The sequence below is a fragment of the Camelus bactrianus genome, chromosome 1 (genome assembly GCF_048773025.1).
Source record: "Camelus bactrianus isolate YW-2024 breed Bactrian camel chromosome 1, ASM4877302v1, whole genome shotgun sequence".
Taxonomy (NCBI): Eukaryota; Metazoa; Chordata; class Mammalia; order Artiodactyla; family Camelidae; genus Camelus; species Camelus bactrianus.
Window position 1 is genome coordinate 47,803,807 of NC_133539.1, and position 21,729 is coordinate 47,825,535.

At 39.9% G+C, this 21,729-nt stretch overlaps 1 protein-coding gene across 1 annotated transcript in view; it reads right to left on the bottom strand.

Annotated features, from left to right (window-relative positions):
* Window positions 1-11,728, bottom strand: part of MORC1 (MORC family CW-type zinc finger 1) — a 144,006-nt gene extending 132,278 nt beyond the window's left edge. Inside the window, 3 exon segments of the mRNA XM_074363136.1 lie at window positions 4,921-4,955; window positions 8,265-8,318; window positions 11,598-11,728. Coding sequence (XP_074219237.1) covers window positions 4,921-4,955; window positions 8,265-8,318; window positions 11,598-11,662 — 154 coding nt within the window. The 5' untranslated portion in view covers window positions 11,663-11,728.
* Window positions 11,729-21,729: the final 10,001 nt, after the last annotated feature.

Genomic DNA, 21,729 nt, shown 5'->3' on the forward strand with positions numbered 1-21,729 from the left:
TTAATTTGTTAGTCAGAAAGTCATGCTGCTCGAGTAATTATTTGTCCTCCTAAAATGCAGCCACTGAATGACAGAGTTATGGCACAAGGATGAGGCTCAGAAAGGCGTCTTTGCAACAGTTTCACAAGAAACTGCTGGAGGAAAATGATCAAGCAACAGAAAGGCTTTAAATTAACATGTTTTACATGTACACAGTAATAAATTATGGATACAGCATGACATGCCCTCTCTGGAGTCTGACTGCTCCTTTCAACTTCAGGTGTCTCCTCCCTGGGGGAGGGAATAAAGAGAGACAGTGATGTGACCCCGGGATACCCCTATCAAACTGATCCACCCTTATGCCCTTCCACCCAAGCACTAATTCTAAAGTCAATCCAGGTCATTCTTATTAAATTCATCAGGCTCTCTTCCGAGGTGTTAATTCCCATAAGAGCCATTTTGCTCATGCTTCTTGGTGGCAGCAAATATTTGCCTCTTGAAAATGCATTAGATTTTTGAAAGTAGCTATTTGGAATCAATTTTGATGATTAAGAGATATCATTAAATTACATAATATAATCTCTTGTTTAAAAAATTTTGAAGGTGTAACCAAAACTAACGAGACTAATTTTAATGCACAGTTTGTAATCTGGCTCTCAAAGTAATTTCAACATTTGGAAATATAAATTCTAGCACATCTCTTTTTGGTAACAACTTTATTGAGAAATAGCTTACACACACCAAAAAAAAAAAAAACCCTGCACATGTTTAAAATGTAAAATTTGGTATATTTTGACATATGTAAATACCTGTGGAATCATCACCACAATCAAGGCAGTGAACATAGCCATCACCCCAGGTGTTTCCCTGTGTCCCTTGTAGTCCCTCCTTTTTGCCCCTTCTATGCCCTGTCACCCTCACCCCCACCCCCAGGCAGCCACTGATTTACTGATCTATCCTTATAGATTCATTTCTAACACATTGATTAAGTTAACTGTGTTCGATGGTCACCTCTAACCCACATTTCAAAAGTTAATGTTCAATATAGTCTATAAATAAATATCTAAAAAGCACACTTAAGCTTTCTGAGTTTATCATTTCATGGCCATGTACCCACTTCTAATCCCTCTCCTCTCTTTAATTCACTTCCGGTCTACAAACACTTTGGATCTTTGCTACCATTTCACTTTCCCACTTCTCTCCACCTGGTCTTCTGGTCAGCTTCCCACAACTTCTGTGTCAGCATAGTCCTCTCCCCCTCTAGGTATACACTCCATCCAGCCCTCCCTCTGACTAAAGCTAACATTCCTCTGCTTTTCAACTTTCACTGAGTTCTCTGCATGATGCAGTAATTCTCAGCCTTGGCTGCACATTTAATCATCAGGAGATATTCTGAATGAACTGGTCTTGGATGGGGTTCAGGAATAAAAGCTCCTCCCAATTATCCTCCCAATTATCCTAAGGTTGATCAGGACTGGGAATCACCTGATCCAAGTCAGCCTGCATAGTTACAATTGATTTTACAGCCCTTGGTAACAGTTCTCATGTAAGGATCTTGCAGAAAGCAGGGCATTTCTTTGGTGAACAGGTGGGAAAGACTCAAAATTCCCAAGAGACATACACAGTGCTTAATTTTTCTATAAATCCCAGTTAGGGAATACAGATAACCACAGCCTCAAAATTTAGTCTTTCCCTACTACCCAACCTGAAGCTTGGCCATGTTTATTTTAATTCCTTAAAACTATGGATTTCAGCTCGATATCTAGTATCTGTTAAGTAGTTATGCCCAAAACAAACCACAGCATCTTCTCCTATATCAGACTGCCTCCTCTTTCTGGTGTTTCCTGTGTAATAATGGCATCACTCATTAGGCTTCAGCTGCCCAAGTCAAAGCCTCAGGATCAACTTACGGTGAAAAAGAATATGAAAACAAATATATATATATATATTCCTATATGACTGAAGTATTGGGCTGTACACCAGAAATTGACACATTCTAAACTGACTATACTTCAAAAAAATTTTCAAAATTAAAAAAAAATCTCAGGATCAAGTTCCCTACCCTCTTACCCAATGTACAGACATGTGTTCTCAATTCCACCTCCTAATGTCTCCCAAATTTAACCGCTTTCTCCATTCTTACAATACTGTCTCAGTTCAGGAAACCATCTCTCTTCTGGATGAAAGCAACAGCTCCCTAACTCCTTGTTCCCACTGAATCAGGGTGTGCAGATGGTCTGCAGCCACTCGTGTGTTTCACTGGTCTCCTGCTTATATCTCCAGCGTGGTTTCCCACTGCCCACAGGATGAAACCTAAACTGGCTAACAAATCTTGCTTGCCTTTCATGACCTGACTCTCCTACCTTTCTGTGATGATTAAACTTATGTGTCAACTTCACCAAGCCACAGTGCCCAGTTGTTTGGTCCAACACTAGTCGAGATGTTGTGATGAAAGTACTCGTGGATGTAATTAACATTTACAATCAGCTGACTCTGAGTAGATAATCTCCATAACGTGGGTCAGCCTCACCCAATCAGTTGCAGGCCATAAACACAAAGACTGAGATTCCCAAAGAAGCAGCAATTTTCTGCCTCAAGACTACAACACAGAAAACCCGCTTAAGCATCCAGGCTTGGCCTTCCCTAAAGATTTAGAACTCGAGAAAGCAACATCAGCTCTGGCCTGGATTTGCAACCTGCCAGCTGCCCTACAGATTTTTGACTTGCCAGTCCCCACAATCATGTGAACCAACTCCTTCAAGTAATGCCCCCCACTCTCTTTCCCTCCTTCTCTCTCTCTAGCTAGAACTGTATCTATCCATCCATCCATTCATCCATCCATCCATCTCCTATTGGTTGTTTCTCTGAAGAACCCTGACTAATACACTCCCCAAGCTCATCTCTTGTCACCCCCTCCCCTGCCCATACTGCAACCTTCCACTTTCACACAAATAACCTCCTTGGACTAACCCTGAACATCTAGAACATTTCTGCCATGCCACTAGTGTCCTATGTTCTCTCCAGATTCAAGTGATTACACATTCTGCCCCTCTCCCTTTACCATCCCTGATTATCCAGGATAAGGCCTATTTTCCCTTTAGGTCTCTAAGTTCATAAAAGATTTTTTCCAGGAAGTCTTCCTAATCCTTCCACATCATCTGGTGCCCATAATGAATGTTTTCTTTGTAATTTGTGTTCCCACTTTTCATAGTATATTCAAATACCTGTGCATGTGTCTATTTCTCTTTCAGACTAGTCGTTCTTACAGTTTTTGGAACTCGGCTGCCTCTGAGATATGATGAAAGCTAAGGGCCTTCTACCCATAATAGTGAAGATGCATACCATATTTTCCACAGACCCCTTCACTAGGATGCCAGTTCCTTAAAAGCAGGCACTGTGTCTACTCAGCACTTAGCCCAGTGTCTGCCACTTAGTAAGCACTAAAAAAATGTACTGAATACATATCTATGTTTATTAGAACTAATGCACAAAGACAACTAAAACACCCATGGCTAAACATATTTAGCTTGAATTTTATAGCCCTCAAGTTACTTGGAAGAAAACTTAAGATTAGAAAGTAATTCAGAGGCCTCAGTAAATAATTTAAAAACTAGTCTGATGCTTCAATTAATTATGCATCCCAGATTAACAGGCACACATTAAGATACATAAAATAGATAAACAACAGGGACCTACTGTATAGCACAGGGAACTATACTCAATTTCTTGTAATAACGTACAATGGAAAACAATCTGAAAAGAATATATATATATGTATAACTGAATCACTTTGTTGTATACCTGAAACTAACATTGTAAATCAACTACACTTCAATAAAAAAAAATTTATGTGTCCTCATACCAATTCTATCAGTGCATAAGCCCTGGCCCTAGTTTATTTATTTTTATTTTTTAAAGAAAAATCAGTTTGCTAGGTTGATAGGTTTATTGTGGTTTGCTGCAATAAAAAATTTTATAACATGAATAGGTAATTTAAAACCAGAAACTATAAGCTCAGTTTTTCACAAAACACAATAACCTAAATAAAGAAGTGCCACTTTCAACTCAAATTGCAAAGGTCCTTTTCCATTTTTTGTGACAATGCCAAGTACTAAAGAAAGTGGGGTGAAGTGGGAGTAGAAAGGGAAGAAGAGTGTCATTTATTATGATTCCTTGGATCTCTCAAGATGTCCATGTCTCTCTTCCTCATGAGCCAAAAGCACCCACCTGGCACAAGATCTCAAACACTTAGAAAAGTGAACTGAACTGAATTGCTTTTTTTACTGATAAGGATTTACATCAGGGACCACATCCTCTCATCTGTGACCAACAGCCAATATTTACAGGACAGCTGACAGAACACGGGTTGGAGGTCAGTTTTTATACCAGAGGTGTGTCTCTAGGAAATGTTAACTGCAGGACTGGATCACAAAACCTAACTTCATCTGCATCATCTTCTAATGAAATGAACTAAAAAGTGCAATAAATACTTGATGACTGAAAATGAAGTCAGCAGAAGAAAACATACTTGGTTTGAATTTTATAGCTTTCAAGCATTCATACAGCATGTTCACTTACGCATTTTAGAACTATGATAAGTTGGGAATGATGTATACTTAATTGTGAATAATCATTAAGTTAATATGCATTTTAAAATAAACCTGTTTTCTCATGGCAGCCAAACTGACTGCTCCAAATCACTCTGACGCTTTCACAAAACCCTAGAAGATTCAATTTTGTAAATGAGTCCTCTAGCAAGTGAACAACTTCACAAAAGGAGTGTACTGTTCTCAACCTGGCTTCCCATAGGTTCCCTGTAATCACAAAGCACTTAGATTACATTAAAAATCTATAAAATATGTTTGATTTCATGAAATAAAATAAAAGCAAAATAACTACAGGCTTTTCCATTAGAAAAAGGAAGAAAGCAAATCTGCTCACCTGAAAACACATCAAGTCTTGCAGCCCCTGCATCTCTGAAACAATATAAAAATATTATTGCTTCAGTATGAAATTATGTTTCTACAATTTACATTAATCTGAATTGTTCATGTGATGTATGATCTATTGTCAGACAACAATAGAGAAATTCACTTAAATTGCTTCAAAAACAATTACTAAAATGTCTCACCCTGAATTCATAGACTAAGACCTATCATCACTATAATTTGAGAATGTTACAAAGCCTGGAACTCAGAAATTTAAAAGAAGAGATGGAATTTAGTGAAAGCTACACATAATGCCCAACAAAATGGATATATGAATATTGAACAAAACTGGTTGGAGAATAATTCAGAAGTCACTTGAAGATTTTCATCATATATTATAGTACAAAAAATTATTAAGCAATGTGTATCATGTGATGAGCTTACTGGTACCTTTTCTTTTTTTCTTATTTTCTTAGTTTTCTACAATTCACAGATATTATTTGTGTATTTTCTTAAACTGTTTTCTAAAGTAAAAACTTTAGAAGGAAAGGAGAAATAGCCAGAAGATCCTGGTTTCCATGTGAAGGCTGAGAGAGAAACGAGTAAGACAGTGAGAAAAGAGGTCCAGCTGACGAGGAAGTGAGTACGCTGAGGGAAGGAGGAGTCTAAAAGGAAGCTCAGAAGTATAACCACCCATTGGACTCTGAGGGTGAAATATGAGACTCTTGTGAAATTTCCAATAGTCTCAACCCAAAACTATCCCAAATAAATCTGAGTAGGTACACTGTACTTATTCTACAAGTCTAGATCCAAAGTTAGCCCCTTAGCTCCTTCCTCTTGCCAACTGCTGCTTCTAAGCATCTCCTGCATAGAAATTCTGGAGTTACCATTGCCATTTCTTGAGCGTTTTCTGTGTCACAAGTAGATGCTGAATTTGTGTTTTTAAACCTTCCCTTCTAATCCTTACCACAATCCCATGACACACAGGTATCACGCTCTCCATTGTATAAATATACATTGTACACAGTACCACATACACAATAGCTGCTCAATAAATGCTACTATACTGAAAATCGAAGATTTTCCATAGAATCAGTTTCTTCATAGACAACTTCCATGGGATAAGACAGGAAACAGTCATTCACCTTTACAGTATTATAAGACATTTCATAATAAGTTTCATACCTGAGCCCAGGTACTTTCTCTCTGAACACCTGTTGTATTAGGAAGAGTCCCCTAACCATTCCTTTCTATCCCACCACATTTTTCCTTCTCTCTCTACAACATTCTTTTAATACCTTTCAGTTCTAATTGTGATGCCTACCAGAGATCATCAAAATACTAAATATAATAATATAAAATAAATTCTTAAAGTAACACAGGGACTTTATGAAGACTTCCAGAGACCAGCTGAGCATCTTGAGTAATTCTCGTCAACAGCTTCATTTGCTGTCAATTACGAGCATCTAAGCAGCAGTGTCCCCTGAAGACAGACGAGCTGAGGAGTTCAGGTTGACTGTGGGGACACTGGGAATGAGAAAGACAGAGGCTGGTCCCAAGAGAGTACCTGCTATGCACCTGATCCCGCTGAGGAATGTGGCCTCAAGGTTGCTACTTCTAATCTTAAAAAAAAAAAATGGGATGCAGGTATTTTAATTTGGCACCTCCTGTTTCTCAAACTTTATGAACGATTCCTTCTTTTCTTCTCACTCTTTATGAACACTCTACAAACTTTCACTATGAGTCAAACAAACTTGAGAAAGGCTGGACCTGGTCAGGGGGCTGCCAGTTTACAAATGCTGCTCTAAGAACTGCTTACTGATCGCATTTCTCTCACTCCCGAGTCTGAAGTCAGTGTTTCCTTACCAATCACCAATCCTCTTGTACTCCATCAACTATGCCTATTGTTCTATTTCTCATACATTCTGATTTTACCTGCCCTCCTCTGATAAATGAATGAGTGAAACAACTTCACAGGAGAAAAGACAGTTGGCAAAATAGACAAATGTGTTCTTTCACTGTTACAGATGTCAAGTTGCTGAAAATGGACATTTAGTAGGACACAGGACTAATGGATACTGGAAGAGCCTTGCTTCAGAGCTTTGCGCAGAAACAAACAATAGAAACCCTGATATCCTGCAGACAGACTAACCATGAACACTCATGTGCCGTGGCCCCATCCCTGTTAGTGCCTCCTAAGTTGAGTCCATTGCTCTTCTTAGCAACCAACTTGATTCTTTCCCTCCTCCCTTCCTTCCTGTGAGATCTGTGATCCCATCAGTTCTACAGGGTTTTGTATAAGGAGGAGCTAGTGACATTTTACTTGGTGTTGAGCATTGCTGTGCAGGAGGTTCTTGCTAGAGAGTTAAACGACTACACCCTGTAGTCACACTCAGTCACCTTCCTTCTAAGGCCAAAAGTGGGGGCAAAACATTGAAACACAGTCATCAATCAGTGGCAGGGAATTTAGATCTCCCCACAGAGATCCCTGATCCAACAACCACATACTACTTCCCAGGCAGACTTTGCTTTCTGCAGAAAAGGTAGACAAAATCTTCTGCTGTAGGAAAACACAAGCATAAAACAATCTAATGCCATATTCAGTGAGCCAAAAAACTGACTCCCTTGAAAACCCTCACAAACACACTATCGAGCAGGCCTTAAATTGTTAAAGAGGTTTCCTGAAACATTTATACCTTTGTTCGAGATAGTAAAATGGGGCAAGGGAGTTCTGTAGCCAGATAGCCTGAATTTGAATCTAGGTCTGTCCAATATTAACTGTGTGACCTTGAATAAATCATCCAACCTCTCTGTGCATCAATTTCTACATCTCTAGAATGGAAATAATGATTCCCAGCTCAAAGTACTTTTGTAAAGAAGAACGAGTTAATAACTGCATATGAAGTACTTAGAGCAGGGTCTGATACACAGTAGTTCAACACCAGTTAGCTCTTTTCTCCTTAACTATGCAATTTGCTTCAATGCAGACTTCAATAAATGCCCAACCCCAAATCTAAATTATCATATATAGTACATACTGATATTAAACTCAAAAAACATTCAAATGAATATTTGCCATTATATGGTTATTAACACAAAGACTGACAGATGTTCAATTTACCTGCACTTCTAGTCTGATCACAAATACAAACTGAATAAAGATGAATGAGCCCTCCTCTCACTTGTTCTTTTTCCTATAAGATCTTGATTTTATAGGAAATCAGTTCACAAAGCATTCCAGCAGGTAGCGGGTGGGAAATGACATCATCTTTTCATCTCTAAATATAACTAGATGTGATTAATGTCATAAAGTCCCTTTGTCCCTTTGAATTACTTCTGTTCACAGATAAGTCTTACCTTGCATTGTCCAGCAATTCAGCCAGTGCTCCAAACAGAAAACTGTGAGTGGTGCTGATGAAGAAACAGAGGGAAAACCAAAGTTAAACCAACTCCGTAATCAATATAAAAGGTTCAAGACACGTGCAGACAAATGTTCTCCAGCTCGAGACAGAGAATCAATTAGGGAGTTATTCTAGAAACAACCGTCTCAGCACGGTCAGGATTCTGAAGTATGTGTGCTCCATCACAAAGCCAGGGCTAAGAACACTATTGCCAAAGTAGCCTGTCCACTCCTGAGAAAACAGACTTAGGGACCTTGCTGGACCTTAGAGCAAACTGTGACATTTAGTAATTGCTTTATAAGCATTTATTCAAGTTTTCTCACAGAATTTTTCATTAAAACTGTATTATTTAAGGCCAAATTATTTCTGAAAAACCTTGATCAAAATCTTAGGCCCCCTAGGGAGGGAGAGTATAGCTCAGTGGTAGAGCACACGTTTAGTACGCATGAGGTCCTGGGTTCAATCTCCAGTACATCCTCTAAAAATAAATAAATAAACCGAATTACCTCCCCCTCCAGAAAAAAAAAAAAATGAAACAACAACAAAATCCTAGCTCCCTAAAAGACCCTAAGACTCCATCTGCAGGCAGTGACACTAGCGGGGCACTCCTGTTTCCACCACTAATCTGTACTCTTCTGTGGAATCTGTTCACTTTGTAAAAGCCTGCTGCTTAAATAATCTTATAGATTACATGGTTCTCCCCTGAACCCCTGGTGCCAGGTCCTGGGTAATGGAACCCACTAGATAGTCATCATTATCTACACTTTGAAGGCTGAATGGTCACCTATAGGTGGAATCAAGCCGCTCTTAGGGTCCCACACTTGCTTTTCATTTCCTGATGTGGATATTTTGATCAGCAACCTTCTCACAGCAGTAAGGGAAGGTTCAGGACACAATTTTCATCGTATATTTAGGTACAAATATTAACAGGTAGCAGAAGCAAGAGAGACCCATTTATCAAAAAAATCTGCTCATTTGTACAGGAGGAATAATCATCTGCAATGTCTCAAAGACTCCAAATTCCTCAGGGCACAGGATATTAGGTAAAAAATTATTTTAGGTTATTAGGTAAAAATTATTAGGTAAAAAAGTACATATATATATTTATTTTGGAATTTTAAACTATAAACACATGCTGATGAGGGATCTCTTGACTCCAGTTAGCTTCCAAATTTGTAATTAAAATAAACCTACTAAATACAATTGTTGCAAAAAGGTGTTCTGCACTCAAACGAAAGTGCTTAAAAATCTAAAATAGAGCAAAAGAGAAGTGTAGGTGATATGCTTTACTAAAGTAGCACTTTAAACCACAAGCCTTTCTAAACAACTCTTCAGGAAAGTTGCTGCAATCATTTTGACCAAAAAAATGCCTACAAGTTCCTGTACTATTTCACTCAAGCGATTTTTACTGCCTGCATGCTATATGCCAGTGTGGACAGACATGGTCTTTATCCTTTGGGGGCTCAAGCTTGTGGGGAATGTGAAAAATATAAAGCAAACAAACATATATATATGCTAACACAGATTGTGTTTAGGTGCTATGGAGAGGGAGTGACAGGAGAGAGCAACTGGTGAAGAAGGGAGTGGGGGTCAGGGAGACCCTCTCTTCATAGAAGGCTGAACCCTGACGGATGAGGAAAAATCCATGAAAAGCCAAAGTGGAAACTCCAGCAAGAGGAGGCACAAAGCCCCTGAAGCAGAAGAAAGCCAAGGAGTCCAGTCCACTCTGGCTGTGGTCAGACGGGGAGATCATGCGGAGACGCGGGGGGGCCAGGCGGTGCAGCCCTTCCTACACCGTGGTTTGGAGCTCGGACTTGGTCCTCATGCAACTAGAAACCACTGCTGTGTTTCAAGAAGACTGGCATATCTGGTTTCCATTCTTAAGAGCTCACACTGGCAGCTTTCAGGAAAATGGATTACAGGGGAGCAAGAATGGGAAGCAGAGAACCCAGTTTAGAGGCGGTGTGGAGTCCAGAAAAGAGAGGCAATGGAGATGGAGAGAAATGGATGAACTGAGACACAAGAGTGTGAAGAGGACTTGATGATGGATTCCACGTGGGAGTCAAGCATAGGAGGAATAAAAAAAAAAATCACTCCTGTTTTTATTGAGGCAAGTCTCAAAAATCTTACCAAGGAGGGCTGAGAAGATGCCAATCTGTATCTGGTTCTGTGGCGGTTGCTTCATGCTCTTGTTGTTCTGCTATTAAGTACCAGACGGCCAACTGACAATGGGGTGACTTGGGTGGGGGCAGTTTGGGGGCGGAGGAGGCTGGGAAGCAATAGTTGCCAAAATTATACAAAACTGAGTCTGGGGAACTTTTCTAAGAAAATTCACAGTCCTTTCAGCACTCAGCTTATAATTTTTCTTCAACCCACTCAAAACTGCTATTTCTTCGTCTGTCTTCTACCTCAGTTAACTTTTAACTATTTGTACCATCCTTCCCAGCGTGAAATCATTCTCCATGATAACGAGATAAAAACCTAACTATCTGCTGAACATTGTCTGTTTTATTCTGTTGTAAGAAACATACTGTTTGTTTCAAGCAGCAAGGCCAGGTTTTTTTACTTCCATTTCTGTGGTTTCAAATTTGCTGCATCTTTTCTATCAATCATTACTCCTAATAAATCCAAATTACTAAAAGGTTCCAAAAAGTCAGCATAGCACTATGAATTACACAGCATTCACTGCCACGCTTTGCTGGGTTGGAAATGACATGAAAGAGAAAACCTCCGTCACCTGCCTCTGCAATGTGAAAATGAAAATCTGAAATAACACCTAAAGAGTAGCCAAAAGGCATCTGGGCTTGACAGAGGAGAAACAGTGCCCTAGTAACAAGCAAATGTGAGATGTGAGATTCCTATCATCGGAGAGGTTACATTTTCAGAAAGACTCAGGATGCAACCGAGGCTGGAATCAATAAATACAAATTACTCTCTGGAGGGCAACTTTAATCTTTAAAATGTCAGTGTGTGGGGTAGAGAAATCACTAGAGATAAGGAAGGTTGGTAGGAAGAGGCTTGCGCTGACCTACAATTAAAACAGTTTTGTTAAATGATAAACCTGGGCCTTCCTACCGCTCGGTGTAATTGAAGAGCACCTGACCCAGAATATATAACTTCATCACTTTTTCGTTAAAGTTTTCTAAAAGCCATGTACACTTTAAATAAATAGTTCCATAAATCAATAGTACCAAGTTCCTTTTTTTTTAAGGGGTACTTCGCTAGGAGATGGACAAAAATCTCCTCTTTCGTGTGAAAGCCTCCCCTATGGCTACCCCAGGGCACTCACGAGTTGGCGTGGATAAAATCCAGATGCAGCCGGGCCCTCCGCAGAGCAGCATACTTGTCGCCCATGCCCTGGAACGCGACCCGCACGACCCTAGGTGACGGAGACGCCGCGCGCAGCAGCCGTTCGCCCTCGCCCACGCCCACGCCCACGCGCAGACACCTGCTCGGCGAGCACGCGCTCCCCCTGGCGGCTGGAGCGCGAAGCTCACCCTGCACTGTGACCCACCTGGTGAAAATAAAGCCAGGCTCCTCTTCCCAAACTGAGATTCAAGTAACCTTCCTAGACACTCGTTCCTATCATTCCCCAACTGGAAAATGGAGCTCAAGGCTGGGGCTAGAAATTGATCAGAAATGACCATACTCTTATACACACATAAACACACAGAATGGGAAGAATCTGGGTCGTGAGGTCGGAAAGAGGGCAGGGGGAGGTAGGTAAAGAAAATGGGTCGTTTTCTTCCGTGATTGACACAGCAGAGGTTAAGCACTTTGTGTTCTTACCCCAACACTTCTCTTCCTGTGTTGCCCGGGCTAATCCTGTTTTCTCCAGTTGAAAGAAAGAAGAAAAGAGGTCAGCCAGAGAGAGAAAGGAAGGAAGAACTAAAGGCAATCAGAACAGAACTTGGACTTTGCTGTAATGTAAAGGCTTGTGTTCCAGGAGAACCGCTTTCACCTGTCAGTTGACATTCACATCTTTGATGTGCTGGCCTGGCTCAAAGAATAGACATTCTGTGTTGTTGCAAAAGACAGAAGTGGGCAGGTGGAATGTAGAAAGCAGGGCCTTGGGGATAAATATAAGGAAGGGCTGTGTACGCCAGCTATCCAAAACAGGATACAAAGCACTGAGTCAGCAAATCCCGAGCTGAAACAGGGTTTGTCAAGGATGTGTTATGAAAAGGACCTGGCTGGGATGAGGAATTATTACACCTAGTTGACTTTTAAGTGTTCAAACTCATTCATTCTAGGACAATATGACTTGCAAGTAATGTAGCTCAATAGTATGCAGCAGAGGTTTTGTATGAGAGTTTTAAACTTAGAAATAAGCATCTATGGAATAAAGAAGTTGAACTAGATGTGTTTGTGATTTCCAGGCATTACACAAGCAATGAGGTTCACAAAAAGGAAAAAAAAAATTGTCAGTTTGGGGGTACTCAATCTACTTCTAAGGACAGAAGTTTATCAGCCACTACATTTATAAGACAAAATAGAGGAGGAGAGAATTTGAATGGCAACCTAAAGGCACATGATGTTCTACTTTAATTTCAAAACTAGAAGTAAACATACACATTTCAAGTAATTTTCTTGATTGCATTTTTGTTTTAACGGTAGCTGATGTGATGGTGTTTTGATAGCAAAGTTTTCTTTACTAAGCAACGTGAGCTATATTTCCAACTTTTCCTTTCATAGAACTTCAAGGAAAATATATTTTATTTTCATTTTATGGGTAAGAAAAGCTTGATGAGCCTCTTCTGGATTTATTTTACTACCCCAATTTCCAGCTGCTACCTCAAAGCAATTTACCATTGGGAGGGCACCAGAGCCACTAGCCTGTAATTAGCAAAGGCTGTAATACCTAATTTCTACCAGAGGAAAGGGTGTGATTATCACTGAAGCACTTCTTCTAATAATCTGAGCAGAGCCCTCCTACAGTAAGTGGGCAGTCCCAAAGCTCTAGACAGTACTGATTGGCCTGGATGACAGGCATGCAGGGGAATCTGTTTGATGGTGCTAAAAAAAAAAAAATTCCTGAGATCATTGTACACAATCCACCAAAAGCCTTTTCCCCATTTCAGCTCTGTTTGGCCACTCTGTCATAAAGGCAATTCTTGTTCCTCTTTAAGGTATACTTTGGGGATTTCCTGTCTCAGCCACCTCCCTCGGCCCTGCCTCAGGATTCATTTTAACATTATTTCATGATAAAAATACTCGAGGAATAGCAGGAAGGGGAAATCTTAAACAAATACGTCATCTGCTCCTCTTATGGTTGATCCCGAGGTTAAGGACAGTCAATTTGAGATGAGAGACTTCAGCTCTTCCTGATTGAACTTTTCAGCTTTGCAGCACTCATGTACTAGTCACAAACAATGGCTCAGATCTTTCAAACCCCACTTTCCCCCTTTCACTTAAATAACTTTGTATGAACCAACATCTCATTGCTCTTCACAAACATGTTTAAATTTGAGACAAAGTTCATAAACATAAAAAACAATACTTGTACCTACCAGCATGCACAATGGTATGCCACTTTCGAAGTGATGTCAGTATAAGAGAATAAACACAGAAAGCAAATGCTGTTAAGATGATAATGTTGAAAGACGCCAGTGCCTCGCAATTGATAATACTGAAATGTTTCTGAAAGCAGCTCACACCCTTCTTGCTCATTTTCTTGCTTCTGTGTGAACCTGGTCAGTGTGTTTTCATCTATTCCAATCTACTCCATGTTAGACAGCGGTGGGGTTTTCATTACGGAATTTCTGTCCTCTGTATAACTGACCATCTTTAGACTCTAGGTATGCAGCCCTGTGATAAGCACCTCTGGAGATGGTGGAAATATGAAGCTAAAGCTTGCCCAAAGAATAATGATGGTATTAAACGAGTTATAAATTAAGGTATTCACTCTGGGTTGGCTTAGCCACTAGCCATTTTCCCACCTTTCCTCTTTCTACTATCAAAGCTGAAAATTTGCTTTCCTGTACTACCCTATAGCAAAGTGTGGCCATCTGACTCAGTCCTCATAAACAACATGAAAGCTGAAGTGTGCTGAGTGGTTCCTAGAAACCCACTAGATAAAAGGCATAGGCAGGGCTGGTTCTGGCTCCCTTCTCCCTTGTTTCTGCCTTGAATACAGAAACAATACTTGGATTTGGGGGTGTCATTTGCATCCATGAGGGAAAGGTCAAGAGAACCGTGTGAAGCTGCCCAAACATTCTTGAATTACTAAACCCAAACCAGCAGTCACTCCCCTCCAGATTTCTCATTATGAAACAAGACTTAAACTTCATCTTTATTAGTTTAAGTAATTATAATTGGATTTTCTTTTACTTGTAGCCAAAATTATCCCTAACCAATAGAGAGACAAAGCATAATGCAAGAAAGCATTAGAAGCATACTTTCTTTACATTACTGGACACCAGGAGATTATTTATGATGACCTATGATTTATAGTCTTTTCTTGCCAGAAGTGGTATATGGGAGTTGAGAGGAAGGAAGACACTTGCAGCAGCCACTAGAACAGAGATTGAGGAAGCGGGCGAGACACGTGTCTGTATACAGAGTGTCACAACTAAAATTATTAGACTGAAGGGCAGGAGGAGACAATGTTGGCCAGATAAGGAAGGAGAGCATTAAAGATAAGTTGGAGCATCAGGGTGAAATTTATGTTTAGTGTGATGTGTAATTTGGAACTCTTATTGGCTCATGCAGTGAATCAGCCATTTATTTGGTGAGAGACAGCTCGATGGTAGAGTCTAAGAATATAAAAATAAAAATATCTTGTTTCTGCCTTCCAGGGATTACAGTTCAATAGAGCCAGACTGTATCAGGTTTCAATGTAGGAAACAAACCATTCCAGGTACGTCAGGCACAAAGAAATATAATGCAGGGAAATGGATATTGACAAAAACCCGGGAACAGATAGAAGGGCCGAATCAGGGGCCACACGGGACAGTTGAATTCAGCCTCACACTATGAAGCTGCAGAATAGAGGGCAGCAGCCTCCTGATGCCACTGCTACAACCCCCTCCAGTTACCCATGAGGATGGTTTCCATATACAGGAACACTGATGCTGCCCATTGCCTCTGCTCACTCACATCCCATGTCCTGCATAGTAGCAGCAAAACAAAACAATATTTTTTCACATTCAGAATCTAAGTACGGTTTCTAGTTTTTCAATCTTTCTAACGGGAGAGATTGCAGAGAAGATGCAGGAGACTAAGGGAGACAATATACAGTTTCCACCACACCAATGGACTTTTAAGCAACAGTTGGTGCATCAAGGTCCTCTGAAAGAAGTTCAGGCTCCAAAGAGGGAGGTGAGTTAGGAAAGATTTCAAAAAAGTGATGGCACTTGAACAGCGCTTTGAAAGATGACCTTACATTTGCCAGGTAAACAAAATCAGGATTGGCTTTCTGGGTAAGAATGCTCAGTTAGAAAAAGGAAAAGTATGGAGCTACTGAGATATTCAGTAGGTAGCTCATTGTGTCTGGAGTTTGGGGGCACAAAGTGGGCCAGGAGGGGAGGAGTTTCAAGGTTCAAAAGGACTGAGAATGAAGTGGGGGTCAGATCATGGTGGACCCTGAATGCTGTATTGAACAATTTGGAATGAATGTATCCTGTGGATGGTGGGAAACCAGAGTCAGGCCTTACACCGTAAAGCACTATGACTGAGTTTATGCTTCATACGGATTGCTCTAGAAGCATGCGAATACTAGACGGGGAGTTCAAGACTAGAAGCGGGAAGGCCAGTTCTCAGAGTGTTGCAGCAGAAAGTGAGGAGTAGCCCCTTGAGCTGGGGAGAATCTTGATGTTATGGGAGAAAGAGATGAACTGGGTGTCCTGATAGCTTATGAAGGTGTAAAGGTCAGCTGTAGAAGACTTGCAATAATGCGGAGAGCAAACAACCGAGACGAGGACTGGGGTGGTGCCAAAGGAGAAAAGGAAATGACTATGAAAGGTCTTGATGAGGAACGTGTGGGAGTGGGCATCTCTAAATGCGATCACAAGATACTAGTAAATGTAGGGGAAGAAATACAAGTTTGGGTGGCTTAACTTAGTTCTTCAGGGGTCTGAGGGAGGCAGGAAAGAGAGGGCAAAAGTCACCCCATGTTTTTAAGCTTGAAGTCCTAGGGAGATGGTGTTGCTGTTGACAGTATTGGGTAAGTCACCAAAAATTACCAGTTTGAAAGGTAGAAGAGAATGAGTTCATTTTTTTTCCTGTTAGGGTATAGCATTAAACAGCCATCCAAGTAGGGAAATGTCCATGCACTTTAAATGAATATGTGGTTTTCCTGTTTTCGATGGAGTTAGCTAACAATGGGTTATCATTTGTCAATAAAATATAATTTTGTGTTATGGAAAATACTAGTGAAGTTATTTAGCCTTGTGTGCCTCTGAAGTCAGAGGCTGAGATGTTCAAGAAAATGGGAGAAGCTGGTTAAAGATACCAAGAAGAGACACACTTGGGTAAAGATATGGGGACATGTGAATTTTGTGGCTATAAGTTCGTATTTGTCAAGACTGATCCAAAAAATCAGCAAATATATTTTCTGTACTGAACCCCCATTTAGATATGATGCCTCATTTCTGAATTGAGGCTGTATATCCACTCAATAGTTTGCCAATAATTATACACTAGCCTCAGCCAGAGAAGACTAGATGGCATTTCCTATAATTGTATTTCCTGGGATTTCTCCTTAGAAAATGAAGGGGAACCAATGTGTCCAGATTCCTCTCAAACTTGTTCCATATTCTTTCAAAGAAAAACTCTTTCAAAAATCATTGCAAATAGCCAAATTGAGTGCATTAGTAGAATGCAAAGTGATGAAACAACACACACTGATCTTTGGGAGCATTCTGTAATCAAAGTCTTTTTAAAAGTTCAAAGGTGGAAAAAACCTCACACATGTAAGGGAGACTTGTACCCTGACCTTTGAGCACAGCACTTACAGACGTGCAATGAATCACTGGCAATTCAAAGGAAGGAGTAAGCACATTTTTCCTGCTGTGGCCAAAAGAACCACCTCTTAAAATTTCCTCTCTAACTCAAATTGCAGACCTTTGAAATACAATAAATTGTCCTGTATGTTCTCCAACAGACAATTTTCAGTCTGGGGACCTTTCTTACCCATAATTGTATTATCTTCCCCTCATATCATCCCACAATAACATCCAGAAAATGCCTGGTATATTTTAGACACTTAAATAAATTTTTGTTTCTGAAATGAAATTTGCTACTTTCACTACTATCATATTCCTCTCATATGAAATTGCCAGACTTCTGTTACTTGAGGTAAGCTCAAATAATGTTATAATAATAATAAAAAAAAACTTTTTAGAGCAGGGACAACGTTTGTCTGTAATCAAAGCTGCACAACAGTTTTAGAATAGTTTTGGGGTTTGTTTTATTGTTGGACTTCATGTATTTTATACATAGAACTTCTTTATTCTACCATATATATAACAACTAAGTAATGCAAAATATCTAACATGTAAAAGAAAGGAGCCTGTGTTGTGATATTAGGGGTCTTCTATCATCAGCCTAACACTCCACCATCTTGTTATTTGTAGCCTGAAATTTCTTCAACAAGGTGTAAAGTGATATTACCTTTCTTCTTGTATCTAACTCGTATAGATAGAAAATCCCCGTAATACCGGAGGTGATGAATAATTATTATCATCAACTTCCCACTCACAGGATCTTCCCCCAGAAAGAGGCATGCCATTACATGCCAAGGACTTAAAGGGACTGGGATCATAGACTTGACTGGATTTATTGAATTTTGTCTCACATTATTGTATAACTTAGGGGTTAAAAAGTTTCTTCAAGACATCTAGGTGCCTGATGGACCTAGAGTGTATAGTTGGTCATTTCCTATCCTCTCTTCTGTCTTTCATTTTCCCCTGGAGCACAGACATCCCCTCAGTCTCTGTCATGGTCTTGTCTTTGTACCTGTATCTCAATCAGACCATAAAATGTCTTTGTTTAATTATCTTAAACTGAGTCCTAATGCTTATTCTTTCTAAGTTTGTAGTCTCTTCCTTTTTCTCATCCTCCACTTCAGGACTATCCCTCCATGCTTGTCCTCACCTAAAGTTCTCCTTTTTATAGCATTATATGTCTCATCTTTAGTAACCAAGGATTATTAACCCTGAGCAGAAAGTCTGATGGTGACAGTAGAGAATGTGGCATCCCACTGACCTAAAGGGGACTGGGGCATTGAAAGAGATTGAGATTCTCTAGCCATTACACCTCTATTAAAAGTTAAATCTTTATTCTTCATAGTAACCCTCTTTATGGGGATGATGACAATTTCAAGAGCCTGGAACCTGCACTAAATTTGGTTTTCTAGTTCCAGAGGATATATTCTCAGGATTTCTTGAGCAATATATTACAGTGGATAACAAAGAAATTGACTATAATAAAGTGCATTTAATACCTATTATATGACCAGGAGTAAACCAAATAATCTGGTTTTAGGGCTCATGAAAAATTTGTGAATTCTATCTGAATAGTCTCCTAAAAATGAAACCAATGCTGCCTGGGTATAAAGGCCTCTTGCCAAGCACCCTAACTCACTCTTGCCCATTTATACCTGCCGTGATACTGTTTGCTTCCATGGGAAAAAAATGTACCCATCAACCTGTTGGTCAACCTCAGTGGGAAAAGGAACTAAAATTTTACATTAGCCTTGACATGTTGACCCAGAAATAGAAATCATTTCACAATTTTTAATATTCTAGGATGGGAACCAAATCAGGAGAGATGAAGAGGGAGGGTTGTGGGAGAGCATTTCTTATCTTTCTCAAACCTTTCTTCTTTTCAAGGAGGAAAAGCAGTCTCACCAAAGAAAATTTTTATCATCAGCTGAGAGAACCTCATGGGGACTCTTCCTCCCCCCTACTATTCTCCATTCACCTTCCAAATATTCCTGTTCCTTTTGGATAAACAAGAGTTGAGAGAAGCAAAACTACACATATTTGAAGAGTTTTCTCTTTGCTACCTGTGAACTGTATCCCCCCAAAATTTTTATGTTGAATCCCTAATGCCTAGTACTTAAGAACGTGACTGTATTCAGAGAGAAAGCCTTCAAAGAGGTGATTAAGTTAACATGAGGTTGTGAGGGTGTGCTCTGATTCAATCTGATTGGTGTCCTTGTAAGCAAAGGAGAATAGGACAGAGACATCAGGGATGCATGTGTTCACAGAGGGAAAACCATGTGAAGAGGCAGCAAGAGGGGGGCCAAAGAAGAGCCAAAAGGAGTGGCCCAAAGGAAACCAAATCCATCAACACTTTGATCCTGGATTTCTAGCCTCCATAACCATGAGAAACAAATTTCTATTGCCTATGCCACCCATTCTCTGGTGTTTGCTATGGCAGCCCTAGCAAACTAACGTATCTCCACCCAGTAACAATTCATGGAAAGCAATTCCTGCCATTCTTATCCAACCACTGTGCCAGCTGTTGCTCTCCTTTTAACCTCTTGCCCCTCAAGATTCTCTGCTTATACTCCTCAATCCCCTTACCCACCCACAGTATTTCATTTTCAAGTGCCCTCATCCATAACTCTCTCCAATATCTTAACTCCCATATCTTCTTCTCAAGGAACAAGGCATTTTAAGCAACAATTTAAATCCTTTAAAACCAAGCCTTTTCCTGGAGAATCCAACTGTTGTTTTTGCACACTAGACTGAAACATATGTACTTATATTTTGATCCTGAGTAAGTCACACGGTAAGGGCTCAATTACAGGTTGCAGCAGGAAAAAAAAAAAGCATCATGAAATGATAGAACAGCCTTTACTTCAGATCTACACTAGATTATCAAGTTTATCTTCTGAGATTACCAGAATCATGAGAACAGACTGCTTCCCTATGGGACTAATACTAACACCCACAGAGCTACCTGCAGAGGAAATCTGGCCCCATTCACGTCCACAGTGATTCTCCAGAAATGCGTTCTTTGCTTTCAGTTTAGTGAAGCATGGAAGACTTAGCAAATGACAGACTGTGTTTTGATAGTGAGCCAACTGGGCAGGGCTCCTTGATAGTTCTCTGTTCTGTAAACTAGCTAGTACATTGCTGATGCTCAATAAATGCCACATATTATCAACTATCAATTATTCAGTGTATAATGACGAAGATGCCTTGGCATGCATTACCCCTCAAAGCCTCATCAAGAACTTGTGTGATCCAGACACCACATCATAAAACAGATTGATATTTTTACTTAAACTGCTAGACTGTATACATTTGTATTAATGACACATCTTTAAATTACTCCAATTTGTTTATAGAGACAGCCAACAGAACTCACTGAAATTATTGAACATCAATAACATAGAGAAATTTTTTTAAGTTAGGCCAGTACAATATTTGCAAACATTACTATGATAGCCTCAGATGATAACTGACTAATGTATTGTGTCCATTCAAGCACCTTGCTCTATACCCATACTCTTTTCTTTCCTGGAATTTTCTTCCTCCCCCAACTGGATTTGTCCTCATGAAAAAATCCAACTGACCTCATTTGGAAACTTCCTCTGAAATGACCTTCTCCCACACAAGAAACAATGTTTGATAGATCTTTGTAACAACTTTAGTACTAGGAACAATGTACATGGAATGTGTTCAAAATAGATAGATTCTAAGAAGTGCCTAGATCATTGGGGGTGTCCAGTAAAACAGCTGAATGAAGGAACACCTGAAGCATAAATCTGTAAATTCCCCATTGTCTGTCTTTACATTACTGTGTGGTAGATATACACATTATCAAATAAATGGGGAAAAGGAAGGAGAAGGAACCCCTGAACAGTAGGGGTAGCCTGGATCTCAAGATGACAGTGACCTCCAGATAATAGGCAGCTCCCCTCCTCTCCAAACCGAGAAGGATCTGTTCAGTCTTTCAAAGACCCTGAACCACCTACATCTAGTAAAAGAGAAATCTATTAGGCAAGTCCTTAAACTTTACCAAACCACATTAAACCTAAGGCATCTCAAGCTGTAGCAAGTTTTAAAATCTGCAGCAGTCACACTGAAAATGAATACAAAACCGAATACATTTCTCCAACACTTTAGCTAATTTCTCCAAATGAATCCAGCCCCTACTATTAACATACTGGGGGTACATGCCCCCACGTCCTGATAACAGCATTGAAGAGTTAGTAGTTATGACAGCAAGAGGGAATATAGTGTACTTAAGTGGAGGAGAAAGGTGAAAGAAAGACTATACCTCCTGTTTGCCTTCAGCAGGGCTTCATTTTATTCACAAATTGAGAAAAATAAATAAAAACAAAATTCTAGCTTCCAAGACAAAACAATATTCTATGTAGTAATTCAAAAATAGTTCCTGGAGATTCTTAGACATAGAAAACAAACTTATGGTTCACTAAGGGGAGTGGTGAGGGAGGGGTAAAT